This window comes from Hylobates moloch, unplaced genomic scaffold (assembly GCF_009828535.3).
Source record: "Hylobates moloch isolate HMO894 unplaced genomic scaffold, HMol_V3 SCAFFOLD_5, whole genome shotgun sequence".
In the NCBI taxonomy this organism is placed as follows: Eukaryota; Metazoa; Chordata; class Mammalia; order Primates; family Hylobatidae; genus Hylobates; species Hylobates moloch.
This window is the reverse complement of record NW_026652280.1, coordinates 87631975-87656674: the sequence shown is the minus strand read 5'-3', so window position 1 is coordinate 87656674 and position 24700 is coordinate 87631975. Positions and strand designations below refer to the sequence as shown.

At 43.4% G+C, this 24700-nt stretch overlaps 1 protein-coding gene across 11 annotated transcripts in view; it reads left to right on the top strand.

The window, feature by feature from the left end:
• TESMIN (testis expressed metallothionein like protein) overlaps positions 1–24700 on the top strand; it is an 87217-nt gene that overhangs the window by 13235 nt on the left and 49282 nt on the right. For 6 of the 11 annotated variants that reach the window (XR_009213576.1, XR_009213578.1, XR_009213577.1 and 3 more), the window contains exons 7-8: positions 4921–4992; positions 23082–23184. Coding sequence is in view for 8 of the 11 variants with exons in the window: in XM_058439036.1 (XP_058295019.1) it covers positions 4921–4992; positions 23082–23184 (175 nt within the window). In the remaining 3 variants the exon portion in view is untranslated. Of the gene's footprint in view, positions 1–1095; positions 2351–2642; positions 3271–4920; positions 4993–5730; positions 6758–23081; positions 23185–24700 lie in introns of those variants that run through there. The other 5 variants (XM_058439035.1, XM_032153722.2, XM_058439039.1 and 2 more) reach the window with 4 other exon arrangements.

Below are 24700 nucleotides of genomic sequence, written 5' to 3'. Positions count from 1 at the left end.
ATTAGAAGTAATACACTGTCACTCTAATGTAATAATTTAAGAGACTCTTGGATACATTCACGATTTTCTTCTATACTGTAAAATGAGCTTCACTGCACACCTTCATGACTTCTGAGAAATGTTTTTACCTTCAGCAATGCCACTAACAGTGTTGCTGTCTGTGTCTGGTTTTGCTGGGGCTGCAAAGGCTGCTGGAGAGTCTGGTCCATAACCTGCATCTGTCCCTGTCCTCCTGCCCGCTGTCCTATGTTGGTGTTTCTGAGGCTTGTTGCAATTTATAGCTCCGTCTTCATTCCATGTTGATTCAAACTGTGCTGGCCTCTCTTTTTTGCTGTCGTCCATGTAAATAATGGCATGGCAGCCATGCAGCATGAACAGGGGGCTGCAGAGTGCCCTCCAGCTGCCTCCACCCGCTGCCTTCCATGCTGAGTTGGCTCGAGCTCAATGGCAGGTGCTAATGCATGATCTGTCTTCATATCTCCAGGTGGACATAGGCTGCACTTATCTGGGACCTCGTCTTGCCATTTCTTGCCTCGTCTTGTGTTTATAATTGTTGCTAATTAAACTAATCAGCTGGTTGAAATTGTCAGGTTAACATTTATGTATTAACAGTGGTTTGGGCAACCCTCTGCACTCATTGAGCCCTGTAGTTGATTATGGAGATCAGCATATTCCTGCCTCCGGGGGGTGTTTGTTTGTTTTTTCTTGGTTTTGTTTGTTTGTTTGTTTGTTTGTTTTTTGAGACAGACTCTTGCTCTGTCACCCAGGCTAGAATACAGTAGCATGATCTCCGCTCACTGCAACCTCCGCCTCCTGGGTTCAAGCAATTCTCCTGCCTCAGCCTCCCAAGTAGCTGGGACCACAGGCGCACACCACTTCACCAGGCTAATTTTTGTATTTTTTAGTAGAGACTGGGTTTCACCATGTTGGCCAGGCTGGTCTTGAACTCCTGACCTCAGATGATCTACCCATCTCAGCTTCCCAAAGTGCTGGGATTACAGGCATGCCCGGCCTGCCTGCAGGAGTTCTTTTGGCCCACAGTCTAAGGCAAACACACACCCTGGGCCTGAGAGACAGCAGTCAAATACCTTACAGGATACAGCCCGCAGCCTCCAGTGCTTTCCAGTCTCCTGCAGAGTTCTGCCATCGGGCATGGCTTCGTGATGGCCTTGGTAAGTGTGAGGAGAGTGGTTTGGGGCTGGAATGAAAGGCTGTGAATCTGGAAACACACTGGAACTGATCAGCGCTATCAGCTCTCATGGTCGCTGAAGGGTATTGGTTGCTCCTGGGCACTGCTGCTTCAGTTTCTGCAGTGGCTCCTTCAGCTGTTGTAATTCTGTGCCCAGCCTGTTGACAACTTTTGCTGAGTTTGATGGAATAAGACCGTGGGCCATGCTGCTTGCTTCACTCTCTGGGTGTGATGGATCGGTGAGGGTGCAGTTGCTATGATTGTAATTGGTCATCTCATCATGGCTGTTAACATTTCTGGACCAAGCAAAAATGACTTCAGCAACTTCCAGATTCTGCTGATACGTTACACAGGATGATCTAAAAGGCTACAGTTCTGAAGATACTCGTCTTTCTTGTAATTTGGGGGCATCTGATCAATAGTATTGACTCTGCGCTGTATTGTATCTAGAACATTCAAGGACATTTGATACTTCTCATACTTTAATTGCGTGCTCTCCCAGTTGCAGCTCCCTCTGAGGCTTCCATGTGGTGCAGCCAATGGGCATTTGCACAGAGGAGCAGTCATGAGAGCGTTTTCAGGGCAGCTATTTCTCCTTTTCCCCCTTTTCCTCTCCCACCTCTTCCCATTCTCCTCCTCCTCCTTCCTCTTCTCGTCCCCTCCTCCTCCTCTTTGTTCTCCTGCCCCTGCTCTTCTTCCTCTCTCCTTTTCCTCTTTCTGTGTCTATACTAGATTTTTTTCAATCAGTCACATGTTTTTCTTTATTTTGAAGGTTACAAAATATTTCTCTATTGTAAACGGTGTGCCAGGAACAACATGAGATGTGTATTTGTATTTTTTATGCACGTAATTACCTAATCTGATGCCTCTCCACTTAATTGGGCCTGATGATTTTTATCTCAACATCTACAATACTGATGATATACTGGAATCTCTGTAGCAATTTATTTTTGGTGGTAAGGAAGCAGTCAGAGAACGTTTTGCTGGTTGTTTCATTCTGTGTGAGTTCCCAACCAAGACTCTGTCAGCCCAGTGTGGTTCAGATGTATCTAACCTAGTAGAGGCCATAGAAGCAGTTCAGCTCAGGCTGGAGGCCAGCAGGCTGAGTGTGTGAGCTGACCCGATGGTCATTTGTTAGGGTTGGGGGGTGAACTGGCTAACTTATTAACTAGCTTATCATATTAATAAAAACTCTTTAATACAAATCCGTGTCCTGACACTCTGTAGCTTTAATAATCCCATTACCAATCTGGTAATAAATGTGAATTCTGACACATTGTTGATGCTACTGGTTTTAGTAACATAATGAACATCATAATAAAGAATATTCAAGAGTCCGCTTCTCTGGAAATTTTTTTCCTAAAGATGAGGTTATCTTGTTGTGGTGTAGTTTGTTTAGAATGCTTTTCTGAGGCAGAGTTGTCCAGATCTCTTTTAACTCTTTAATTTTTAGATGGGCAGTCCATCTGGAGCCGTGGAAGTGATTTTCCACTAGTGTCCACGGCAGTCAGAGGCCCTCACTGCCCCTGCACTCCATGCTCATTCCTGATGGGTGTCTTTGCTGATGCTGTTATTTCAACTGGGCCGTCCTGTTGAGTAATAGTGAAGAAACCTCGCCGCCTTAAAAGTTGATGTCAAGTTCCACCTCCTTCAAGAGCATTTGGTTTTCACTTCTTCCATCTGTGCTGAACTATGTTGCCTCTCAGTTCCTGCAGTGTTTACAGTCGGTATAGCACAGTGTGCTGGTTGATTATTCTGAGTTTCTGTGGCGTTTACAGTCAATATGGCACCATGTGCAGTCATTATAGGACAGTGTGCTGGTTGATTATTCTCTTCTGTGCTCTAATGTTTCCATTGCCTATGTCTCGTGTCCCTGCTGACTTGGTGGATTCCTCCAGGACAGGCACTGTGTATTAAACAGATAGTTATCCTTGGTGTCCCCTGAAGCACTGACCACAGTCCTGGCCACGCAAGTGATTTATAGTAAATGCCTGCTGGCCTCCTCCTGACTCTGTAGATACTCGTAGGCCTGTCACCCTCCCTCCACAGTTACGGTGGGTCCCCACTGGACTGCCTCCACAAGCCCCCATGCCACTTCCTCAAGGGAACAGTTTTCGTTCCTCTGGACAGGGAGTGCTGGGCCACCCTGTGCCCCAGCTCAGGGCAGGTCCGAGAGGGCCGAGGGCAAGAGCAGTGAAGTAGCTGTCAGAGCCCCCCTCTGAACAGGCCCAGGTCTGACCCACAGGTGGACAGGCCAGGTGGCAGGATAGCTAGACCTGCCACCTCTAGGCACCCATGAGGGCAGAAAGCTGTAACTCTTCTATCTCTAAAGGAAAAACCAAACTAGATGAATTCTCAATTAATACAGCATTCAGCAACATTGTCTTTACCTCTAAAATGGGAGCTTTCTCCAGAAGCAGTCAAAGTTAGCAGCTTGCCCTCATGTCAGGTGCCATGAGCTGTTTCCCATGGGGAGCAGGATGGGTCACTAAACAGAAGCACAGGTGGTGAGAGCAGGGGCGGAAGACCAGAGCAGTGAGGTGAGGGCAGGCCAAGTGAGGGGGGGATTTGGGACTGACCTCAGCCCCGACAGCCAGCCAAGAGAGCTGAGCGTGTGGGCGCTTGGAGCACAGAGGACGGGGCAAAGACTTTGCCTCTCTTTAGGGCGTTTGTATTAGTTACCAACCCCTATGCTCCATGAGATGGCATGAGGCTGACAGTAAGCACGGACTGTGTGTCAGGTGCTGTTCTAGCTCTGGTAGAAAACCCAAGACTAAGATGCAGCCTTGCTCAGAAGTAGCCAGTGCATCGCAGAGATGAGGCCTGTGTATATGACCTCAAAGAGCACACTGATAGAGATGCACGCCCCCACTGGGCACAAGGACAGCCCTGTCACAGAATCCTAAATTAAATGCTGTATTCGTTTAGAATTCATCTAGTTTGTTTTTTGTCACATGGTGTTTTGTACATGTGCCCCTCCTTGTCATCACAGCCTACTGAACCACTTCCATTGCAAATGTTCTGAGCTCCTTGGTGAGTGTCTCTTCTGAGCAATGCTTGGGAACTTCTCCCGATGGTTTAATGTGCAGCCACCCTCACATTTAGCAACACCCAGAGACACATTAGAGGAGGAGTTTATTTCCTCTCTAATGCCCCTGAAGATGACTTCTGAGCTAATCGCCAAATGCAGTTAGGAGGGAGTTGTAATAATCCCTTCCTAAAATGAGGAAAGTCCCCAGTGATCACATGGCACACTTAAGTGATTACTGACATGCTTTGATATTGTTAGTAATATTACAGCGTGGACTGCTTTAGCACTGGTATATCTGAAGACGAACGACGCTTTATCTATTGTTCTTTAATTTGTACTTCCCATTAGCATTCAGATTTTGGGGGGGGAAAGAGCTGTTCAGTGGGGAGAGGAGCACAAAAAATAGAGATTTAAATTGGTCAGGGGGAGAAGAACTCCAGGAAGACATCTTGGGAAGGGTGAAGAGCCTTAGGACCCTGCTCCGCATGCACACTGACTCCCTGGGCATGTGTGGCTGTGTTTGGTGGCGCTAGTTCCATCACACTGGAAACTCCCACTTCATGATTAGGCATCTATCAATAATACCTATAATGATCTGGTGTTGAGATACTCACAATGTGTTGAAAAACACCAGATGCTTAGCTAATTCTCTATATAAGGAGTAACCATCTAAATACATTTTCTTTTTTAATCTTTATAGAATAACTCTTAGTTCATGGGACACAAAGTCTAAAAAGCCATGTAACTGTACCAAATCCCAGTGTCTGAAATTGTAAGTAATCACAAATCCTTCGTTATTAAATATGAAATAAGGTTGCTTAGAAGTCAGTAAGTGGAGCATAGTCTAGAGAAATCGGACCGGCTAGCACTGCACATGTTACAGTTACTTCTCAACAACCTTGTCCTAATGCTCATTGTCAACCAAAACAGCAAGAAGCAGCCACTTTTGCATGAACCTGGTACAGATTTTTGGTATTATCTTGGCCAACTAATTTAGTCAAGACATTGGTGGCTCACACTTCAAGGGGCGTAATTTTTCTTGGGTTTTGGTTTGCATCCTCTAGCCCCTCAGACAAGTGCTAACCATGTCATTGTTGAGCGTTAACTGTAATATTTCCACATTCTGTTTTTAAAACGTTTTATGAATTGGTTTATTCTACACTGAAATTTTCTCAGAAAGTTCTCCCCCAGCCAGGAGGTGTGGTCAAGGGATGGTAGGGCCGATTGTCACGTGGAGTCGGGGCTGGAAGTAAGATGATGTGGCTGAAGTAGGAGGTGGACCTCATTGCCATGCTTGACAGCACTTGGTGCATCAGTTTCCTTGGCTACCCTGCCAAAGTTGGCGTCTGGTGTCTGTGCTGTCTGCCCTCCCTCAGCTCTTGCTGTGGGCTGCTCACTTTCTGCCCTATGTCTGCCTAGCCTTAAGTTACATGTTGAAAAGGGAGAACATGTCCTAGTCCCAATGTCTAACGACCCTAACCACAGTCTTCACGTGATTTTTCCATTGCAGAGCTCCTGCTGATGTCACTGAGAGCCCCAGTGATGGGACAGTGATGTGGGGGTGCACCAGTGGGTAGAAATCCAGAAGTCCGTGAAACTTAGTTCACACAACCAAAGTGGAAAAACAAACTGATTTTTAAAAAGTAATTGCAGACAGTCCAGGGTTGACTGTCTGAAAATATTTGAGCTATCATTGGTTTAGTCTATGAGGCCATATACTTCTCTGAACGTTGGAAATGCCATGACACGACTGATGAGGAAACTAAAGACGCAGCTGTGGGTAAGGAGGAGAAAGGACAGTGGGAGAAAGCCTGGACCCTGTGACGCTGTCAAGCCAGAGCAGCCTTCCCGGATGGAGATGTCGGATGTGGAGGAGGACCAGGTGGTGGTGTCCAGAGGACAGAGCGGTGCAGGGTGGTGGGCTCCTGGGGATGGGAGCTGCTCAGCTGCTGGCTGGGTGTGGGGACGAGGCAGGTCAAATGACCATGAAGCCTAGAGCAGGGTGTAGACTGTAACTGGGGACAGAGTGAGGTAACTCCTAAGGACTTGGAAATGAGATGACTCTAAGGAAGGCTTAACTTGAATTACGTCAGAATGGAAGGCCAAAGAAACAGCTTCTTGTCTAGAAGCAGCTTCCTAGCTTAATTGGTGACTGACACATGTAAGAAACAATGTACCATCATGAGGGCACTCGGTCAGCATTGGAACAGAGGAAAGGAGGCCCAGAGTGTGTCCAGTGCTGACAGGTGACAGAGGCACTGTCTGTAAGGGCATGGAGCTGCCTTCTCCATGAAGTGCTGTGTGCAGTGGGCAAGAGACTTAGAGCCCTCCCAATCTACTCGATGTCTACACACCTCGAATTCTGTGCTCAACATGCAACTGTCTGGCCATTAACTTAGCTTCCTAGTAGCTCCACACTGAGAAATGAGAGGCCTTGGAGAGAGAATGTGAACATTTTGGGCACTGGAAAAGGATGTTATTTCCATCATAAATTGATGCATGGCATTCTGATCATGCATTGTGATTTGGTTGGAATCAATCCATCACTGAGAAACCAGTTATCTCTGGAAATACTAATAAAGTTTGTGTTCTGTTTTTGGAAAAGCTAAGGAATAGGTAAATTCACCAGAGCAGTGAAGTCTCTTGGTGGCAGACCCCTGACCTCGTGCTGGTGGCTCTCCATACATGCCACCTGTCCTCATGTGGAGACACTTGGCTCAGGTGAAGAAGGAACATAAGCAGGGGATCCTCCGTTGCTTGCTTCACTCGCACTTGTGGCATCATCGCCATCAATAGCTTTCCATTTCCTTTACCTTTTTACTCCCCACAACTAAGTCATGAGCGTGAGGCAATGGAATGTAATTTTCTTGGCGTGAGTTAGTCCTACTCTCATGGGAGTCTCTGCTGCATACAGGCTACGAGGGATTATTATTATAATTGGCCATCAATAGAGAGAAAAACACATGACAGTATTTTTTATTTTATTTTATAACAGTTTTTTTCAGACAGGGTCTCACTGTGTCGCCCAGGCTGGTGTGCAGTGGCTCAATCGTGGCTTACTGCAGCCTTGACCCCCTGGGCTCAGGTGATCCTCCCAGCTCAGCCGCCAAAGTAGCTGGAACTACAGGCATGTGCCCTCATGCCCAGCTAATTTTTTGTATTTGTTTTTAGTGATGGCATGGGTAAAAATCGATTACCACAGTCAAGGCTCCAGTAGAAAGTGATAGTACCCTGCTCCACTTCTCCTTATAGTCTGTCTCCCTCCAAGAAGCTTCCACTGTTAGCAACTTCTGCTTTCAGGTTTCCTGGGGGACCCTCCACACCTGTAAAGATTGTCTCCTGCCCTCTTGCTGTGGTAGACAAGCATTTTACTCGTTCATCTTCCTCCTCCAAATAGAGCTGGAACTACCCTTTTTATTCCTCTCTTAGTTCCTTACCCCTGAAACTTGAAACAATGTACCCCAACCTTTTGTTGTTATTGTTTCATTAGCCATGAAAAGTTGGGAATTATTTTTAAATGATAAATTAATCTACATGATTAAAATGGTGTTGATGTAAACTGAAGAGGTAGTTAAATGTTTTCTGATTATTTTATTGGAAACTTACTGATGGATTTTAAATTTTTTTTTTTTTTTTTTTGAGACAAAGTCTGGCTGTTGTCGGCCCAGGCTGGAGTGCAATGGCACGATCTCGGCTTACTGCAACCTCCGCCTCCCAGGTTCCAGCAATTCTACTGCCTTAGCCTCCTGAGTAGCTGAGATTATAGGCGCCTGCCACCACGCCCAGCTAATTTTTCTATTTTTAGTGGAGACAAAGTTTCACCATGTTGGCCAGACTGGTCTCGAACTCCTGACCTCAGGTGATCTGCCCGCCATGGCATCCCAAAGTGCTGGGATTACAGGCATGAGTCACTTCGCCTAGCCAGATTTTTTAAGTAATTAACATCTACCTTTCCAGCACTGTTACAAATGTCTTTCTTAATCATTTTTGTATATGTTAAACATTGATTTGCTACATAGTTTTTTAAAGCAACTGTAAAATATAAAACTTAAAAAATTAACGTAAAATATAAAATATAAAAACGTTTGTAACAGGCCCATTTTGGTATAGGCAGCAACACACAGGCATGCGTTGGAAGTACTGCAGCTTCAGCTCCACAGCCACAACAGAGCAAATCACAACAAAGCAAGTCACACAAGGTGTTTGGTTTCCTAGTGCATGTGGAGGTTATGTTTATGTAACTATAAACATGCTGTGGTTGAATCAGTGTGCAATAGCTTTCTATCTAAAAAGTACATACCTTAATTTAAAAACACTGTTTCTAGAAAATGCTAACAATCATCTGAGCCTTCAGCGAGTTATCTTCTAGCTGGTGGAGGGTCTTGCCTTCATGTCATGGCTATTGACTGATGAGGGTGGTGGGGGACTGAAGGCTGGGGTTGTGGTGGCAGTTTCTGAAAATAAGACAACAATGCAGTTTGGCACATCAACTGACTCTTCCTTTCAGGAAAGATTTCTCTATAGTATGTGATGCTGATTGATGGCATTTTACCCACAGTAGAACTTTCAAAATTGGAGTTAATCCTCTCAAGCCCTGCACTGCTTTATCCACTCAGTTTATGGAATATTCTAGATCCTGTATTGTCATTTCAGCAGTGTTCAAAGCGTCTTCACCAGGAGCAGATTCTGTCTCAAGAAACCGCTTTCTTTGCTCATCAGTAAGAAGCAATTCCTCATTCATTACAGTTTTATCATTGGTAATGAAACAATTCAGTCACATCTTCAGGTTCCATTTCTAATTCTAATTCTCTTGCTATTTCTACATCTGCAGTGACTTCCTCCACTGAAGTCTTGACCCCCACAAAGCCATCCATGAGGGTTGGAATCAACTTTTTTTTTTTTTTTTTGAGACAGAGTCTTCCTCTGTCCCCAGGCTAGAGTGCAGTGGCATGATCTTGGCTCACTGTGACCTCCACCTCCCAGGTTCAAGCCATTCTCCTGGCTCAGCCTCCCAAGTAGCTGGGATTACAGGCGCCCACCACCACGCCCAGCTAATTTTTGTATTTTTAGTAGAGACGGGGTTTCACCATGTTGGCCAGGATGGTCTCGATCTCCTGACCTCATGATCCGCTTGCCTCAGCCTCTCAAAATGCGGAGATTACAGGTGTGAGCCACCGCACCTGGCTGGTTAGAATCAACTTCTAACCTCCTTTCAATGTTGATATTTTTACTTCCTCCCATGAATCATGAATATTCTTAATGGCACACAGAATGGAATAATTTCCAGAAGGTTTTCAGTTGACTTTGCCCAGATCCATCAGGGGAATCACTATCAATAGCAGCTATAGATTTATGAAATGTATTTCTTAAATAATGAGACTTGAAAGTCAAAATGATAGCTTGATCCATGGGCTACAGGATGGATATTGTGTTTGCAGGCATGAGAACAATATTAATCTCCTTGCACAGCTCCATCAGAGCTCTTGGGGGGCCAGGTACCTGGTCAATGAGCAGTAATATTTTGAAAGAATCTTTTTCTGAGTAGTAGGTCTCCATAGTGGACTTAAAATATTCAGTTAATCATGCTGTAAACAGATGTGCTGTCATTCAGGCTTTGTTGTTCCATTTGTAAAGCACAAGGCAGAGTAGTTTTAGCAACATTCTTAAAGGCCCTAGGATTTGCAGAATGGCAAATGAGCATTAGCTTCAACTTAAGGTCACCAACTGTATTGTATCCCAATAAAAGAGCCAGCTTGTCCTTTGAGGCGTTGAAGCCAGGCATTGACTTCTCTTCTCTAGCTGCAAAAGTTCTAGGTGGCATCTTCTTCTAATAGAAGGCTGCTTCATCTACACTGAAAACCTGTTGTTCAGTGTAGCCACCTTTATCAATGATCTCAGCTAGATCTTCTGGAGAACTTGCTGCAGCTTGTGCATCAGCACTTGCTGCTTTACCTTGTACTTTTCCATTATAGAGATGGCTTCTTTCCTTCAACCTCATGAATCAGCCTCTGCTAGCTTCCAACTTTTGAAGTGCAGCTTCCTCACCTCTCTCAGCCTTAACAAAATTGACAAGCGTTAGGGCCTTGCTCTGGATTAGGCTTTGGCCGGTTTCATCTTCTCTCCAGACCTCTCAGGCTTTCTTCATGTCAGCAGTGTTTTGCTTTCTTATAATTTGTGTGTTCACTGGAGTAACACTTAATTTCCTCCAAAAGCTTTTCCTTTGATTCACAGCCTATCTTGGCTTTCGACATGCCTTCTTCACTAAGCTTAATCTTTTGATTTAAAGTGAGAGACGTGGGACTCTTCTTTTCTCTTGAACACTTAGAGGCCATTGTAGAGTTGTTAACTGGCCTAATTTCAATATTGTTGTGTCTCAGGGAATACGGAGGCCTGAGGAGAGGGAGAGAGACAGGGAACCGCCAGTTGGTGGAGCAGTCAGAACACATTCAGCATTCATCAGTTAAGTTCGTGCTCTTATATGGGCGTGGCTCGTGGTACTCCAAAACAATTGCACTTAAGTTCGTGCTCTTGTATGGACGTGGCTCGTGGTACTCCAAAACAATTACATTTAGTGACATCAAAGAACGCAGATTGCAGATCGCTATAACAGACATAACAATAATGAAAAGGTTTGAAACATTACAAGAATTACAGGAATATGATAAAGAGATGAAGTGAGCGCATGCTGTTGGAAAAATGGAGCCGATAGACTTGCTTGATGCAGAGTTGACACAAACCTTCAATTTGTTTTATTAAAAAAGCATTACCTGTGAAGCCCAGTAGAACAAAGTGCAATAACATGAGGTTTGTCTATAAGTGTTAAATTATACATTTTTGGACAATTATTTCATAGAGTGAGAAGGAGCACTGTCCACTAGAATGGAGAGAGGTCTCTTCCTCTCAGAAAAGCAGGAATTGGTTTTATACCATGAGTGTAGATATTTTTTAGGACAGTGTTTTTGTTTTTTTATTTTGGTTTTGTTTTTTACACAAAGTCTGGCTCTGTTGCCCAGGCTGGAGTGCAGTGGTGTGATCTTGGCTCACTGCAGCCTTCACCTCCTAGGTTCAAGCAATTCTCATGCCTCAGCCCCCTGAGTAGCTGGGATTACAGGCATGCACCACCATGCCCAGCTAATTTTTGTATTTTTAGTAGAGATGGGTTTTTGCCATGTTGGCCAGGCTGGTCTTGAACTCCTGGCCTCAAGTGATCCGCCCACCTTGGCGTCCCAAAGTGCTGGGATTACAGATGTGAGCCACTGCACTCAGCCTTTTAGGACAGTTTTGATTGGCTCTTTCATATATTGATTGACTTTAAGAAAATCCAGACTCAGTTTCATTTCATTTTTTTTTTTGAGACAGGATCTCACTCTGTCACCCAGGCTGGATGAATTGATATGCAAAGGTGGTATGATCATAGCTCAATGCAGCCTTGACCTCCTGGGCTCTAGCAATCCTCCTGCCTCAACCTCCTGAGAGCCACAGGCCAGTTTTGTTTTTTTTGTTTGTTTGTTTTTTTGTTTTTTTTTTTAGAAATAGGGTCTCATTATGTTGCCTAGGCTGGTCTCAGACTCCTGAGCTCAAGGAATCCTCCCACCTCAGCATCCCAAAGTGCTGGGATTACAGGTGTAAGCCACTGCACCCAGCCCAAACCCTAAGATTTCAGGCATAGATTGTACAGTCTGTGATATTGTTTCTTTACGTGGCCTTTTGTCTCTGATTAACTAGATTGATTGTTGTCACCAGAATTCTGTGGAGTGGAAGGTCAAATCTGGATGGTCATTTTTTTGGTAGTCTCTTGTTGCTTATTCACACTTTTGATTTCTTATTTTAAATTTAAAAATATTAAATAATTATCTTCTCTGTAGCTCATAACTATAGTAAAGTCTCTGTCTCATTCTGTGTTTGTTTCATCTCTTGAATTTTTCTCCTTATGGCTTGGAACCTCACATATTTTGTGATTTTTTTAAACTGTGAATTATAATCACTGGAGCTTTCCCTGTGGGAGTTCTTTGAGGCTTGTTTTGAGAAGGTGCTCTTCAGAGAAGGTTTGTTTGCTTCCACTTGGAGCTTGGTGGCACTTCCAACTTGGATAACTTACAATTTTTGGCTACTTTTTTTTTTATTATTAGGCTGCACAGTATGAATTCAGATTTCAACCTGAAGTGAGCCTCCTCCCCTCCCACCAGCCAGGATCACACACACATTTCCTTGCCGTTTGTTTTCAGGGCATTTGTTCCCAGGGTAGAGCCCCCCGCAGTTCTGGTCCATGTGTGGATCCTGCAGCAGACCTTCTACCCTTAGTGTGCCTTCGACTGGGGTTAATATACGTAGAGCACCTAGAGCACAGCCCAGCAGATCGCACATGTCCTTGTAAGTGTTTGCCACAGTTAGGGTTGTCGTAGTTCCCCTAGGGTTGTCGTAGTTCCCCCTTTCTCCTCCGTGCAGCAGTTAAAACCAGCGCGTTTGGTTGCTGGAATCAGCAGATGCTTCAGAGGTCACTTCGAGCTTCAGTTTTAGCTTGGCCCTCTGAATTTTGCCCTGTGTTGGGTTTCCTTAATTTTTTACCAGCTCAAATAGCCATCTGAAAGGTTTTAAATATTTAATTCAATGTTATTAAGTGTTTTATAGCAAGCAATATGTCAGGATGGCCAATGAATTAAGAATGAGTTCAGAATATATGTCATTGAGCTGGGCATGGTAGCTCACACCTGTAGTCCCAGCACTTTGGGAGGCTGAAACAGGAGGATTGTTTGAACTGGGGAGTTCGAGACCAGCCTGGGCAACATAGTGAGAACCCGTTTCCAACAACAACAACAAAAAAAACCTGTCATTTTAGGTCTTTTCAACCACCAAGACTAAAATTTCACGATTCAGTATGCCTGTGGGAAGTGAATTTGACAGAGGGTATCATGAGTTTTTCCTTGAACAGTATCATCACCCTCTCGGCAAGCCACAGGGCAGGATGACCCAAAAGGTGTGGCAGTGTTGCCAGTGTGCCAGCGCTGAGGCAATCTGCACCTCCAGGACAGCGTCTTTAATGGAATGATGCTCACTGCAACCTAGATCAAGGTGGGATAAATGTGATGTTAGAATTTCTACTAAAAGTTTTACATTTCTGCTTTTGTCATTGAGCTTTAAAACATCTAGAGTTGATTTTTGTGAATGGCATTAGGTAGGGATTCAACTTTATTTTTTTCCATATGGACAATTAATTGTCTAGCACCATTTATGGCAAAACACAGATATAGTCCACGATATCTGCAGTGCAGCCCCGTCAGCTCTCAGGGTTTGATTACATATGGGTCTGATTTGGGGTTCTCAATCCCTCTCCAGACATGAATCCTGCTTCTTATTTGTAATGATTTGTCTGTGGATTTCCTTCAACTTTCTATTTAAACAACGATCTTATCACAGATATTGGACCGTGATACCTTCCCCATCTTTGTACTCTTTTTCCTTTTCCTTGCCTTATTATACTGGCTAGAACCTCATAGTGATGAATGGAAGTTCTGGTCTGGGGCACTGTTGAATTGCTCCTAAATTCTAAATACTTCTAAAATTCCCTTGCCTTGCCCTAAATAAGATAGTTGCTGTAGGTTTTTGAGAGATGCCCTTATTAGGTAGAATACATACCCAGATGCTATAACAAAGACTCAAAACTACAACCATTTCAGGACTAATATGGTGGCTAATCAGTGTTATTGTCTCAGATTTCTATCTTAGTTGCCCTGACATCTTCAATGGAGGGCTTGCATTTTGTGGTCTAAGAAGGCTGCACCAGCCCCTACCCTTATGTTCATCTTCCAGACACTGGCGAAGAGAAAACAGGAGGGCGAGTGCACACTCCTTAACCTTTCATAGCAAGACCGGCATTGTCATAATCACTTCCACTGATAGCCCATTGGCCACAGCCTAGTCATGTGATCAGGCCAACTAAATAGGAAGCTGGGAAATGCATTCTTGAGGTGAGCCAACCATATGCTGCGCTACAATTGCTGCCACTGTAGGATAAGGGGAAGTGGCTGTTGCAGGACTGACTGGCTTCTCTGCTGTGTGCCCTTCTCAGGTTAAGGATGCTTCCTTCTATTCCTAGTTTCCTAAGGGATTTGCTATTATTATAATTATCGGAATTATAATAAAGGACTGGTGAATTTTATTGAGTGCCTTTTTATGTATTTGTTGAAATGATCAGATTGTCTTCCTCTTTTAATCTCATAATATATCTATGACAACAAACTTTCCAATGTTAATCTGCCTTTGCATTCCAGGGATTAAGCCCAATTTGATTATTATGTACTGCAACATTTAGCTCTTCAGGATTTTTGAATCTTTGTTCACAAGTGAGATAGACCTGTAATTTTTCTTTCTCATATATTCTTTCATTTTGGTATCAATATCGTATTGCCTAATAAAATGCGTTAGTTAGGCTTCCCCACCCCCACCCCACTGGCTTCTTTTTCTCTAGCCTCTAAAAAAGTTTGGGTAAGGTAGGATTTGTTTGTTCATTGAACGTTTGAAAACGCTTGTCTGAAAAATGGTCTGGGTCTGGTGTCTATCGGAGTTGGAGTGGTGAAGGTGATAAGTTACTCATTCACTTTCTTTTGTAGTTTATGTTTTCTTTTTTATGTTTTTTCTTGAGTCAATTTTGATATTTTATATTTTTCTTAAAAAGTATTGAATTCTCAAAACTTTCAAATTTATTCATATATTCCTATTCATATATTCTATATTTAAAGATGACCTCTATATCTATAATTATGGCCTTTGACCTTTTCTAGACTTTCTTGATCAGTTCTAGGAGAGATTGTCTATTTTGTCGGCCTTCTCAGAGCACCAGCTTTTGGTTTTATTGATTTTCCTGGTTGTGGTTCATGAAGTACATTAATTTCTGCTCTTTACTGCTGTCTTTATTATTTCCTTCTCTTGTTTTGCTAGCTTTTTGTGTTAACTGCTTACCTTATTATTTTCAATCTTTAAATTTTTTTTTTTTTTTTTTTTAGGAAATGCGTTTAAAGCTGTAAATTACCCCTATGGACTACTTTACTGCATCCTACAAGAGTTGATAGGCAGTACTTTTACTATCATCCACTTAAAAAAGCTTGTAGTTTTTATTGTAATGTTCTCTTTACCTCATGAGTTATTTAGATGTACATTTCATAGTGTCCACATTTGTATTATATATACATATATGTGTATGTATATGTATATATTTTTAAATGATATTCTAGTTGTTAATTCTTTTCATTTAATTACTCTAGTTAGATAATGTAGTCTGTACATCAATTCTTTGAAATTAATGAAGACTTCCTTTAATGAAGACTTCATGCAATCAATTTTGAAAATATTCTGTATTAATTTGAAAAACATGTATATTCTCTATTTGTTGGGGGCAGTTATCTATCCCTTCACTGGCTTATTTTGTTGCTTAAATCTGCTAATTGCTTATTCAATTTTGTGTGATTTTTATGTTTTTGCTAAAAATGTGTTGAGATCCCTCACTTAAGATTATGAATTTGTCTCCTTTTTCCTTATAATTCTATTTTGCTTTTTATATTTCAAATCTATAGCATGAAGGTCATACAAATTCATGATTGTTACATCTTCTTGGTGAATTATTCCATCAGTTGTTAAATGACTATGCCTCTGTATCTTGGCACATTTTGCCTTCAGTTGTTTTTCTGTCTGACGGTAATGTTGCTGCACCATGTTTTCTTTGTCTAGTGCAGTATTAGTGAGTTATGCTTTAGAACATTCCTTTAGTTTTGCACTTTCTGTGTGGCAGTTTTGTTTTAGGTGTGTCTTTTGTAAGTTAAATATAGCTGAATTTTTCAAAAAGCAAATCTAATAACCCATGTTCAATAGCTTTCTTTAATCTATTTGCATTCTTTGTCTGATTATTGACACATAGGGACTTAAAAAACAACTTATTTTTTTTTTAAGTTTTAAGTTTTATTTAGGTTCCTTTTTCCCATTCAGATGGCAGCATTCCATACATTCTGCTCTGTGCCTTGTCTTTTAAGATTGTGGCAAAATATGCATAACATAAAATTTACTGTTTTAAACCTTTAAAATATACAATTCAGTGGCGTGAAATATATTCACAGTGTTGCGCAACCACCATCACTGAATTTTTCCAGAACTTTTTCATCATCCCAAACAGAAATTCTATACCCATCAAACTCTCCATCATCCCCTTTTCCCAGTCTCTGGTAACCCCTATTTTACTTTCTTTCTTTTGACTATTCTAACACCTTCACATAAATGGACTCATACAATATCTGTCCCTTTGTATCTGGCTTAGTTCACTTAGCATAGTGTTTCTAAAGTGCCATCCTTGTTGTAGCATGTGTCAGAATGTCCTCTCTACTTATGGCTGCATAATATTCCATTGTATGGATGAATCACGTTTTGTTTACCCTAATGCTGCAATGGACACTGATGTAGCAGGTATCTGGTTGAGTCCCTGCTTTCACTCCTTTTGCGTACATACCCAGAAGTGGCATTGCTGGATCATATAGTAACTTTCTGAGGAACTGCCATATTTTTCCATAGTGGCCATACCATTTTACACCCCCACTAGGAATGTACAATACCATCTTATTTTGCATTTTCTGATTACTGCTTTTTCTCTTGCTTATTTTTGCCTGATTTATGTTTTGGAAAATTAGTGCTAATGGCAAAGTGGAGGAAGTTGAAAGCAAGGTTAATTAGGAGGCCATTGCAGGAGCACAGACCTGAACCCGGGCAGGGGTGGTAACAATGAAGGAAAAAACACAGATTCCAGAGACATTTCCAACATATGCATTGTATCATTTTTTCACTCATTTATTCATTCATTCCATAAATATTTTTGAATGCCCATGATCTCAGGAACAGGGAAGACAGAGTGAGCAAGAGAGTTACGGTCCCTGCCCTGCCAGCACTCGCAGTCTAAAGTGATTATTCCCGTATGAATCATCACGGAATTAAAGGTCGGAGTGGAACCATGGAAAATGTGGCAAAGGAGCAGTAATGGGCTGAGGGGGTGGGACGTGTTGAACAAGCATGGCAGTCAAGGAAGTCTTCCCTGAGGAGGAGTGTTTGAATTAGGGGGAGTTCACTGGGTGGAAGTAGATTGAAAGTGGATGCTGAGAGTGTTGTAGGCAGAGGAGACAGCAGGTGCAAAGGCCCTGTGGCAAGAGAGGGAGGGTGGATGGTTCTAGGAACAGAAAGAAGACCAACACCACTACTATAGTGTTGTTTATATTTCCAAGATATATAAAACATCTACGTTAAGTATAAAGTGAATTATTAAATAAATCAAGGTGCTGCTATAGTATGGGGTATGTACAGCAATGAAAATGGCATATAAATCTATTTACATGGGAAACACTCATAACATACTGATGAGTAATAAAAGCAAGATGTTATCTTTATTACTTCTGTTGATAAGTAATAAAAGGACACTGAAACAGTTTGTAGAATATGATCTTATTTTTGTTTACATATAATCTGTAACCAAACAACATATACTTATTTCATTATGTATAGTTTTACAGAAAAAGTCTGAAATATATTCATCAAAATATATATTCATGAAATACATTCATCAATGATCATCTCTAGGGAATGAGATTCAGATTGGATGTAATTTGTTTCTTTTTACTTATTTGTATTTTTTAAAATTCCACAATAAATATGATTTACATTTATAAAAAATAAAATTAATAAAAGACATTTCTGAGCCAGAATCAGTAGATTTGGCAACCCTTGGATGTGGGGAAAGAGAGCAAGGTAATTGTCAGAACCAACGCAGGGGCTGTGTTACTGGGCAGATGGTAACACCGTGGATGGAGAGCAAGCACAGGAGGTGAGAGCGGCTGGAGCAGCGCAAGGGGTGCAGGTGAAGACCATGGGTGGAGGGGTGGACATGCTGAACTGAAGATAGAGATTTCTGACTGGAAGCTGGGATGTGGTTCTGGAACACAGTAGGGTCTAAAGCTCTCAAGAACAGTGAAGAGAGCCCTGGGTTTTCCAATAAGGAGCTGGTTGATTGCCTTTGAGAGTCTGTGGGCAGGAGGAGGAAATCTGAATGCAATAGGTTAAAGAATGAATGGGAGATGAGGAATGATAAGAGCACATGTGGACAGCCCACCCTTTCATTATGTTTGGGAAATAAGACAATAAGGATTTTAGGGTCTGGAGTGTGGGAGAGAGAGCAGTTTTGGTGAAAACAGATTTTAAAATCTTCAGAAGATTAAAAGGGCAAGAGTTAATAAAATCACTCAGCAAAAGAGTGTACAGTGAAAAAAAGAAATGTGCCTAGCCTGGACCTTGGTGAGTAAACACACTTTTACTGGGTATGCAATTCTAGGTTGTCAGGTTTTTTCTGCCAATGCTTTGAAAATAGTCTGCTGTTTCCCATTATTTCTAACAAGAAGTCAGATGCAAGTCTAGATAATGTATCTTTCTTCTCTGGTGCATTTGAGATTTTCTTTTTGTCTTTGGTTTTTCTTTTTGTTTGTCTTTCTTTTTATTAGGTTTCCTAAATCTGAGCATCCACAGCTATCATCAGTTCTGGAAAACTCACGGATATCCTCACTCCAAAGATGGCTCTCCCCCATTTTCTCTCCTCTCTCCTTCCTTAATGCTCACCAGACAGACACGTTAGCCTCTCTAACTCTTGACTGTTGCTGTTAACCTCTCTTGTATATTTGCAATCTGTCTTCTGTGCTGCATCTAGACTAATTTCTTTATCTTTTATTCTGTCTTACTCTCAGTTTATTATTTTTATCCAAATCACATACACATATAGTTTAGAGAGCCACATAATTGTACCAGGCTCGTGACAAAACATAGTAGTACCCTTACAATTGTTCCTTATTTTCTGCCCCCCAGGAACTTTCAACTCTTTTAACTGAATCTTTTAATATTTGCTTCCATAAGTCTAAAAACAGGTCTGAATTACTCCTCGGCTTTTCAGTTTGGTGTGATCTATTGTTTTTGTACTATGGGAAATGTGGATTTAGCTTTATTTCCTCTCCCACTCACACACCAACCCCTACCAACACACACATTTCCCACACCCAGACATGAGATAGACTTGGTTAGATTAGCATTGAGTCTTTACATTTTTATGATGATGAAAACTCTGGTGCCTGCTGAGCCTTCATGAATTATCCTTTCCTGAACTTCTTTAACTTTCCCTTTCCATTCATACCCAGTACTTAGTCTTCTATGCACACAACACTAACATAACCCTAACCTCTCCTCTGGTTGTGTAATGGTCTTCTCAACATGCCCAGACATGGGGGCACTGTCAGTCCTGTCGTGAAGGCTTTTCCTGAGCTGCCTGGCCTGGCCTGCCATGGAGGGTCTGGTTTCCAGGCCTGCGTGCAGCTCCCTTCTTGGACTCCCCTCTACCATCACTCTAAGGGGTTCACCAGCTTCTTTGTCATGTTTGGGCTCCTGACTCCTGGAGCCCGCATCTTCCTTGTGGGATTCACAGCCTCATTTTGGTGCAGTGCCTTCTCCAGTAGCTTCCAGAGGAAGAGTACATGGGATGTAATTTCTTCAGACCTTATGTGACTAAAAATGTCTTAGTCTATCCTCATGCTTAGATGATAATTTAGATCGGGAGTAGAACTTCAGGTTGGAAATGGTTTTTCTTTGGACTTTTGAAGGCCTTGCTGCATTTCTTCTAGCTTCCAATGTTGCTAGTGGAATTTTAACATCACTGTTTTTCTTGATCCTCTGTATGAAAACTGTTTTATACTTTCTAGAACCATAGAGGATCATCTCTTATTCCTGGTGCTGCAGAATGTGCTCATGCTGTCTTGGTTCCAGTCTCTTTTCTAGCTACTGTGCAGAGCCCAAGGTGGGTCCTTTCCCTTCAGAAACTCATGGCCTTTAGTTCTGGGAGATGTTCTAGAATTATTGTACCCCCTTCATTCTTAATATTCAGTATTTCTGAAATTCTTACTACATAAATGTTGGATTTTCTAGTCTGGCCCACTGTTGCTTTCTCCTCTGATTAGTTCTAGTTTTCATACCTTCTAGGTCTTTCATCACTGTGATTACTTTTTTGCTTCCTAAAATATCTTTTTTCATATCCTGAGGTTTTTTGTAAGAATTATTTTCCTGTTTCATCGATCAATAACTTTTCTTAGTCTCTCTGAGGCTGTTGATACCACTTTCCTCCTAGTTTTCTTTTCCATGCACGGTCCGTTTCTCTGGGCCTCTGTCTTTCATACTCTGGAAGATTTCCTAACGTGTCTGCGGATGCCTGGGCGTCACTCTGCTCATACTTAAGAATGAGGTGTGGGCTGACTGGGCGCTGTAGGTGAGGGGTGGGCTGACCGGGGGGCTGTAGCTGAGGAGTGGGCTGTCTGGGGGCTGTAGCTGAGGTGTGGGCTGACTGGGCTTGCAGGTACACTGCTGAGGGCTTGGTCACTGTAGCTTCACCACAGGGTGGTCACTTAGCTATTTTATTGGGAAAACTCAATGTCAAATTCTAGATATTTTCTCCTGGGCTGGTCAGAGTCCTCAGAGGAGGCTTTTCTAGTCTTCTGCTAGAAAGCTAGAAGCTGAGTAGAAGAAACCTAGGAGTCTCAACAATCACTTTTCTTGGATTTGTTCATTATCATATCCCACGCCCAATGGTTTTGCTCCAAGAGAGTCACTTTTAATCTCTGCCTTGGTGGCAGGGGGGTCCCAGCTGCTTAGGAAGGAGGTGTCGTCTGGGGACTCATGCCTTCCTACAGAGAATCCCCCGGGTTCTCTTCTTATCTCACCTGGCTTTGCTCTCCCTTGGAGGAACCTGGTGCTGCCCATTCCAGAGCCTTCCGTAGCTCCTTCCCAGCTCTTTCCTGCTAACTTCAGGTTCAGCATTCTTGAGTCTGCCATGCCAGTTCTCTCGCCCCTCTACTATCCGGCATCCAAACCTTCTGTCACTGTCCCCTTTCCTTTCTCTCCATCTGCATGGCTTGCAGGCTCAGGAGAGACCTTTATAGTTCCCCTTTCTCCCCACAGGGGATGTGTCTCTCCTCTCCCCTGTTGTGGAGCGGAGATGTCTCTAATAATTCACTCCTTGGGGAGCTCGCCTTTCAGGGATCCACACTTTATGAGGGGTCTCTGGTCTGATGCCCAGACTTTGTCTCCTATCTCCTGCACATTGGAACCCAAGCTCCGGGTCCCTAGGGACTGGCAGATGCCCCAGGGCAGCACTTAGCTGCTGCAGAACTCGCCTCTCTGGGTTCACAATTTCTTGTCTTTTTGGCCTCTAATGATCTTCTTTACTCTCTTGTTGACTTGACATTAAAATATTATTTTAAAATATGAAAATAATAATTATGAAAAGAATTGTGTTTGGGAATTCTGCCCCAGAGAGGTTTCTGCAGACCTCTGGTCTCCTGCACGCCCCTTGCCGTGTTCCTGCAGCACTATGGGAAGCTTCACACGCCCAGGGTTTCCCTCAGCAGCGCTTTGGGACTGGGAGGCTGAGCACCACGATTCCCACTCTACAGCTTCCAAAGCTGACTGGCACATGGGGAGAAGGCGGCAGAGCCAATGTGGAAAACGAGTTGGAAGCTCTTTTCGATGAACCATGCTCACAGAAGACAGTGACAGGGGTCTTCTTTGGTCACAGGTGGAAGCCATGGGGTGGCTCTCTGGGGCGTGGGTCGTAGGCGGCACAGTAGGAGTCCTTGCCTTGATGCTACATTTTCACATGAGTTAAGGAGAGCATCGCCCCTGCCCATCCCAGGAAGGGTAAAGCGCGTGCCTGCAAACACCTCTGCCTTACAGCGCAGGAGCAGGCGTCTTACAAGACCGTGGGAGGGCGACTGGCTGCCAGCACTGGCGGCTCTCCCAGGAAGCCCTCAGAGCCAATCCTCAGCACTGCCACCCGTGTGGCCCCAGGAGTCACAGGGCATGGTGGTGTGCGCTCCAAGGGCTTCACTAGACTCAGGATTCCCGAACAACCCTCGCATTACAACCAAGAGGTGTGACTGCAGCCGCCTCATCCGTTCATTTCCTGCCATTCAGTTCCCCCTCACAGAATGAAAGCGAGATAAGGCCTAGGCCAGGTTCCACCTCTGGGTCCCATTAGCTTTCACTCAAAGTCAAGGTCTGGTGAAGAAGTGAACACACCTTCAGTCATGTTGGATGGACTGGGGTGGTTGATGAGAAGACAGCTCTTCATTACTTGATGTTTCTGCCCACTAAACTTATCGTGCTCCTGGGAAAATGGCGGAGGGCAATTAGGGGCCGGGAGGATTGATTGATGCAATGGATTTGACAGGAAATTGTTTTGCTTTGCAAAATCCTATATTATGAAACGAATGGTTTTAACTAGTTTTACTCCCTTCTGTGTTAGTCACTGGTGAGCATCATCCTAGTTGATCTAGTTCTCATATAAAAAGGAATCTGAGCCGTCTATGAAAGTGTTCAGTGTTCTGACTGCAGCACATTGCCAGCTCTTTCCTTACACGTGTGTGCTCTTCTTTTTTTTTTTTTTTTTTTTTTTTTTTGAGACAGAGTCTCACTGTCGCCCAGGCTGGAGTGCAGTGGCACGATCTCGGCTCACTGCAGGCTCCGCCCCCCGGGGTTCACGCCGTTCTCCTGCCTCAGCCTCCCGAGTAGCTGGGACTACAGGTGCCCGCCACCTCACCCGGCTAATTTTTTGTATTTTTAGTAGAGACGGAGTTTCACTGTGTTAGCCAGGATGGTCTCGATCTCCTGACCTCGTGATCCGCCCGCCTCTGCCTCCCAAAGTGCTGGGATTACAGGCGTGAGCCACCGCGCCCGGCACGTGTGTGCTCTTCTTTTCACTACTCACTGTGCCGTCTGTGCCTGCCACTCACTCTGTCCTTTCCTTCACAGGTACTGTGACTGCTTTGCCAGTGGGGACTTTTGCAACAACTGCAATTGTAATAATTGTTGCAACAACTTGCATCATGAAATTGAACGGTTTAAAGCCATTAAGGTAATAAATGTCCATTAAATGCATGCATTTTAAAAGCATTTCAAACTATTTAAGATGTTCATAAAATGATCTTCAGAGATTCCTCATTGGAAAAAACCCACAGTTTTGAAGAATTTACATTGAATACGACTTGATTCCTGCCGGTGGGGGTATTAAACCATGACAAGCGGCTGTTAGAAAAGTGGTAGGCAGAGAAAGCCTTTTCCCTTTTATTATGTGGGAAGGCTTCAGAGATGCAGCAGTCTAGGAAGGTTCTGATTCAAGAACATGCGCATGTCCGCTTTATCTTGGAGTTGAGACATCTGGGGTCATCTTACATAGCAGATAAGCATGAGCTGGAGCAATGTAGCCGCAAAGGTGTAGACAGTCCCCTGCGTGAGAAGGCTGGGGAAAGTGCTCAGGCAGCCTACATTTTCAGTTGTAAAATTTAACAATTTAAACTTCACCCCTCAGCTTCCAGAAGAAGAGAAGAATCTAGGTTTTCCCAGAGACGCAAAAGGTTACTTTGATGGCCCTGATGGCCACTCTGCTGAAGGCTAAACACAAGAGCTTGCAGCTTTTATCCCTTTCTGTAGGCACAAAAGATAATCAGGGAGAAGGGAGGGACAGTTAGGCTCAGGGCTGTCAACCCACTCCAGGGAGACACTTGTGGTGCCCACTCATTCACAAAGGGAAATTGAGAGCCATCGACTGTAGACCTGAGATTGTCCTGTACAAATAGAACACAATTATAAAGGTGTGGCTGCTCTCTGCATTGTTTTCTAAAATAATTTAATTCTCCTCTTGAATTATGGATAAATGACTTGAAATATCTTACCAATTTTGATATAGCCAGATCCATAGGACAGAAGAAAATTGTCACACATGTAAACTTTAGTACATTTTATTTAGGGATAAAGAATACTATCTGCAATTAAAACTGTAAAAACAAAAAGGGTTGGAATTCTCTTACATTGCTGATAGGAATATAAAAGGGCACAACCACTTCGGGAAACTGTTTGACAATAGCTACCAAAACTAAACCTCTGTGTATGCTATGATCCAGCCATTTCCTTCCTACAAATATAGCCAATAGAAACGAGCGCCAATGTCCACCAGGAGATTTGTACAGGAATGTTCACAGCAGCTTCATCCAGAGTAGCCAGGCACTGGAAACAGCCCAAATGTCCATCCGTGGTAGAATGGATGAATTGACGCATTGGTGAAAAGCAGGAGCTACAGCTAAGCGCAGCAGTGTGGACTGACCTCCCAGTTGTTATCTGAGGGAGGCAGCCGACACGGGAGTACAAGCTGTGGGATTCCACTTACCTGAGGCACCAGCATAGGCAAACCTAAAGCCCTCTACATCTGAAGAGCGTTCCCCGCAGGGGTGCCCCACTGAGGAGGAGTCACAAGGCAGCCTGTGGGGCCACCTGTCCTCTAACTTGACCTTGGTAGCAGGTACACAGGTGTGCGCAGGTACACAGGTGTGCACACATGCACAAGATCATCATGCCACAGCTGCAGATGTGTGCCT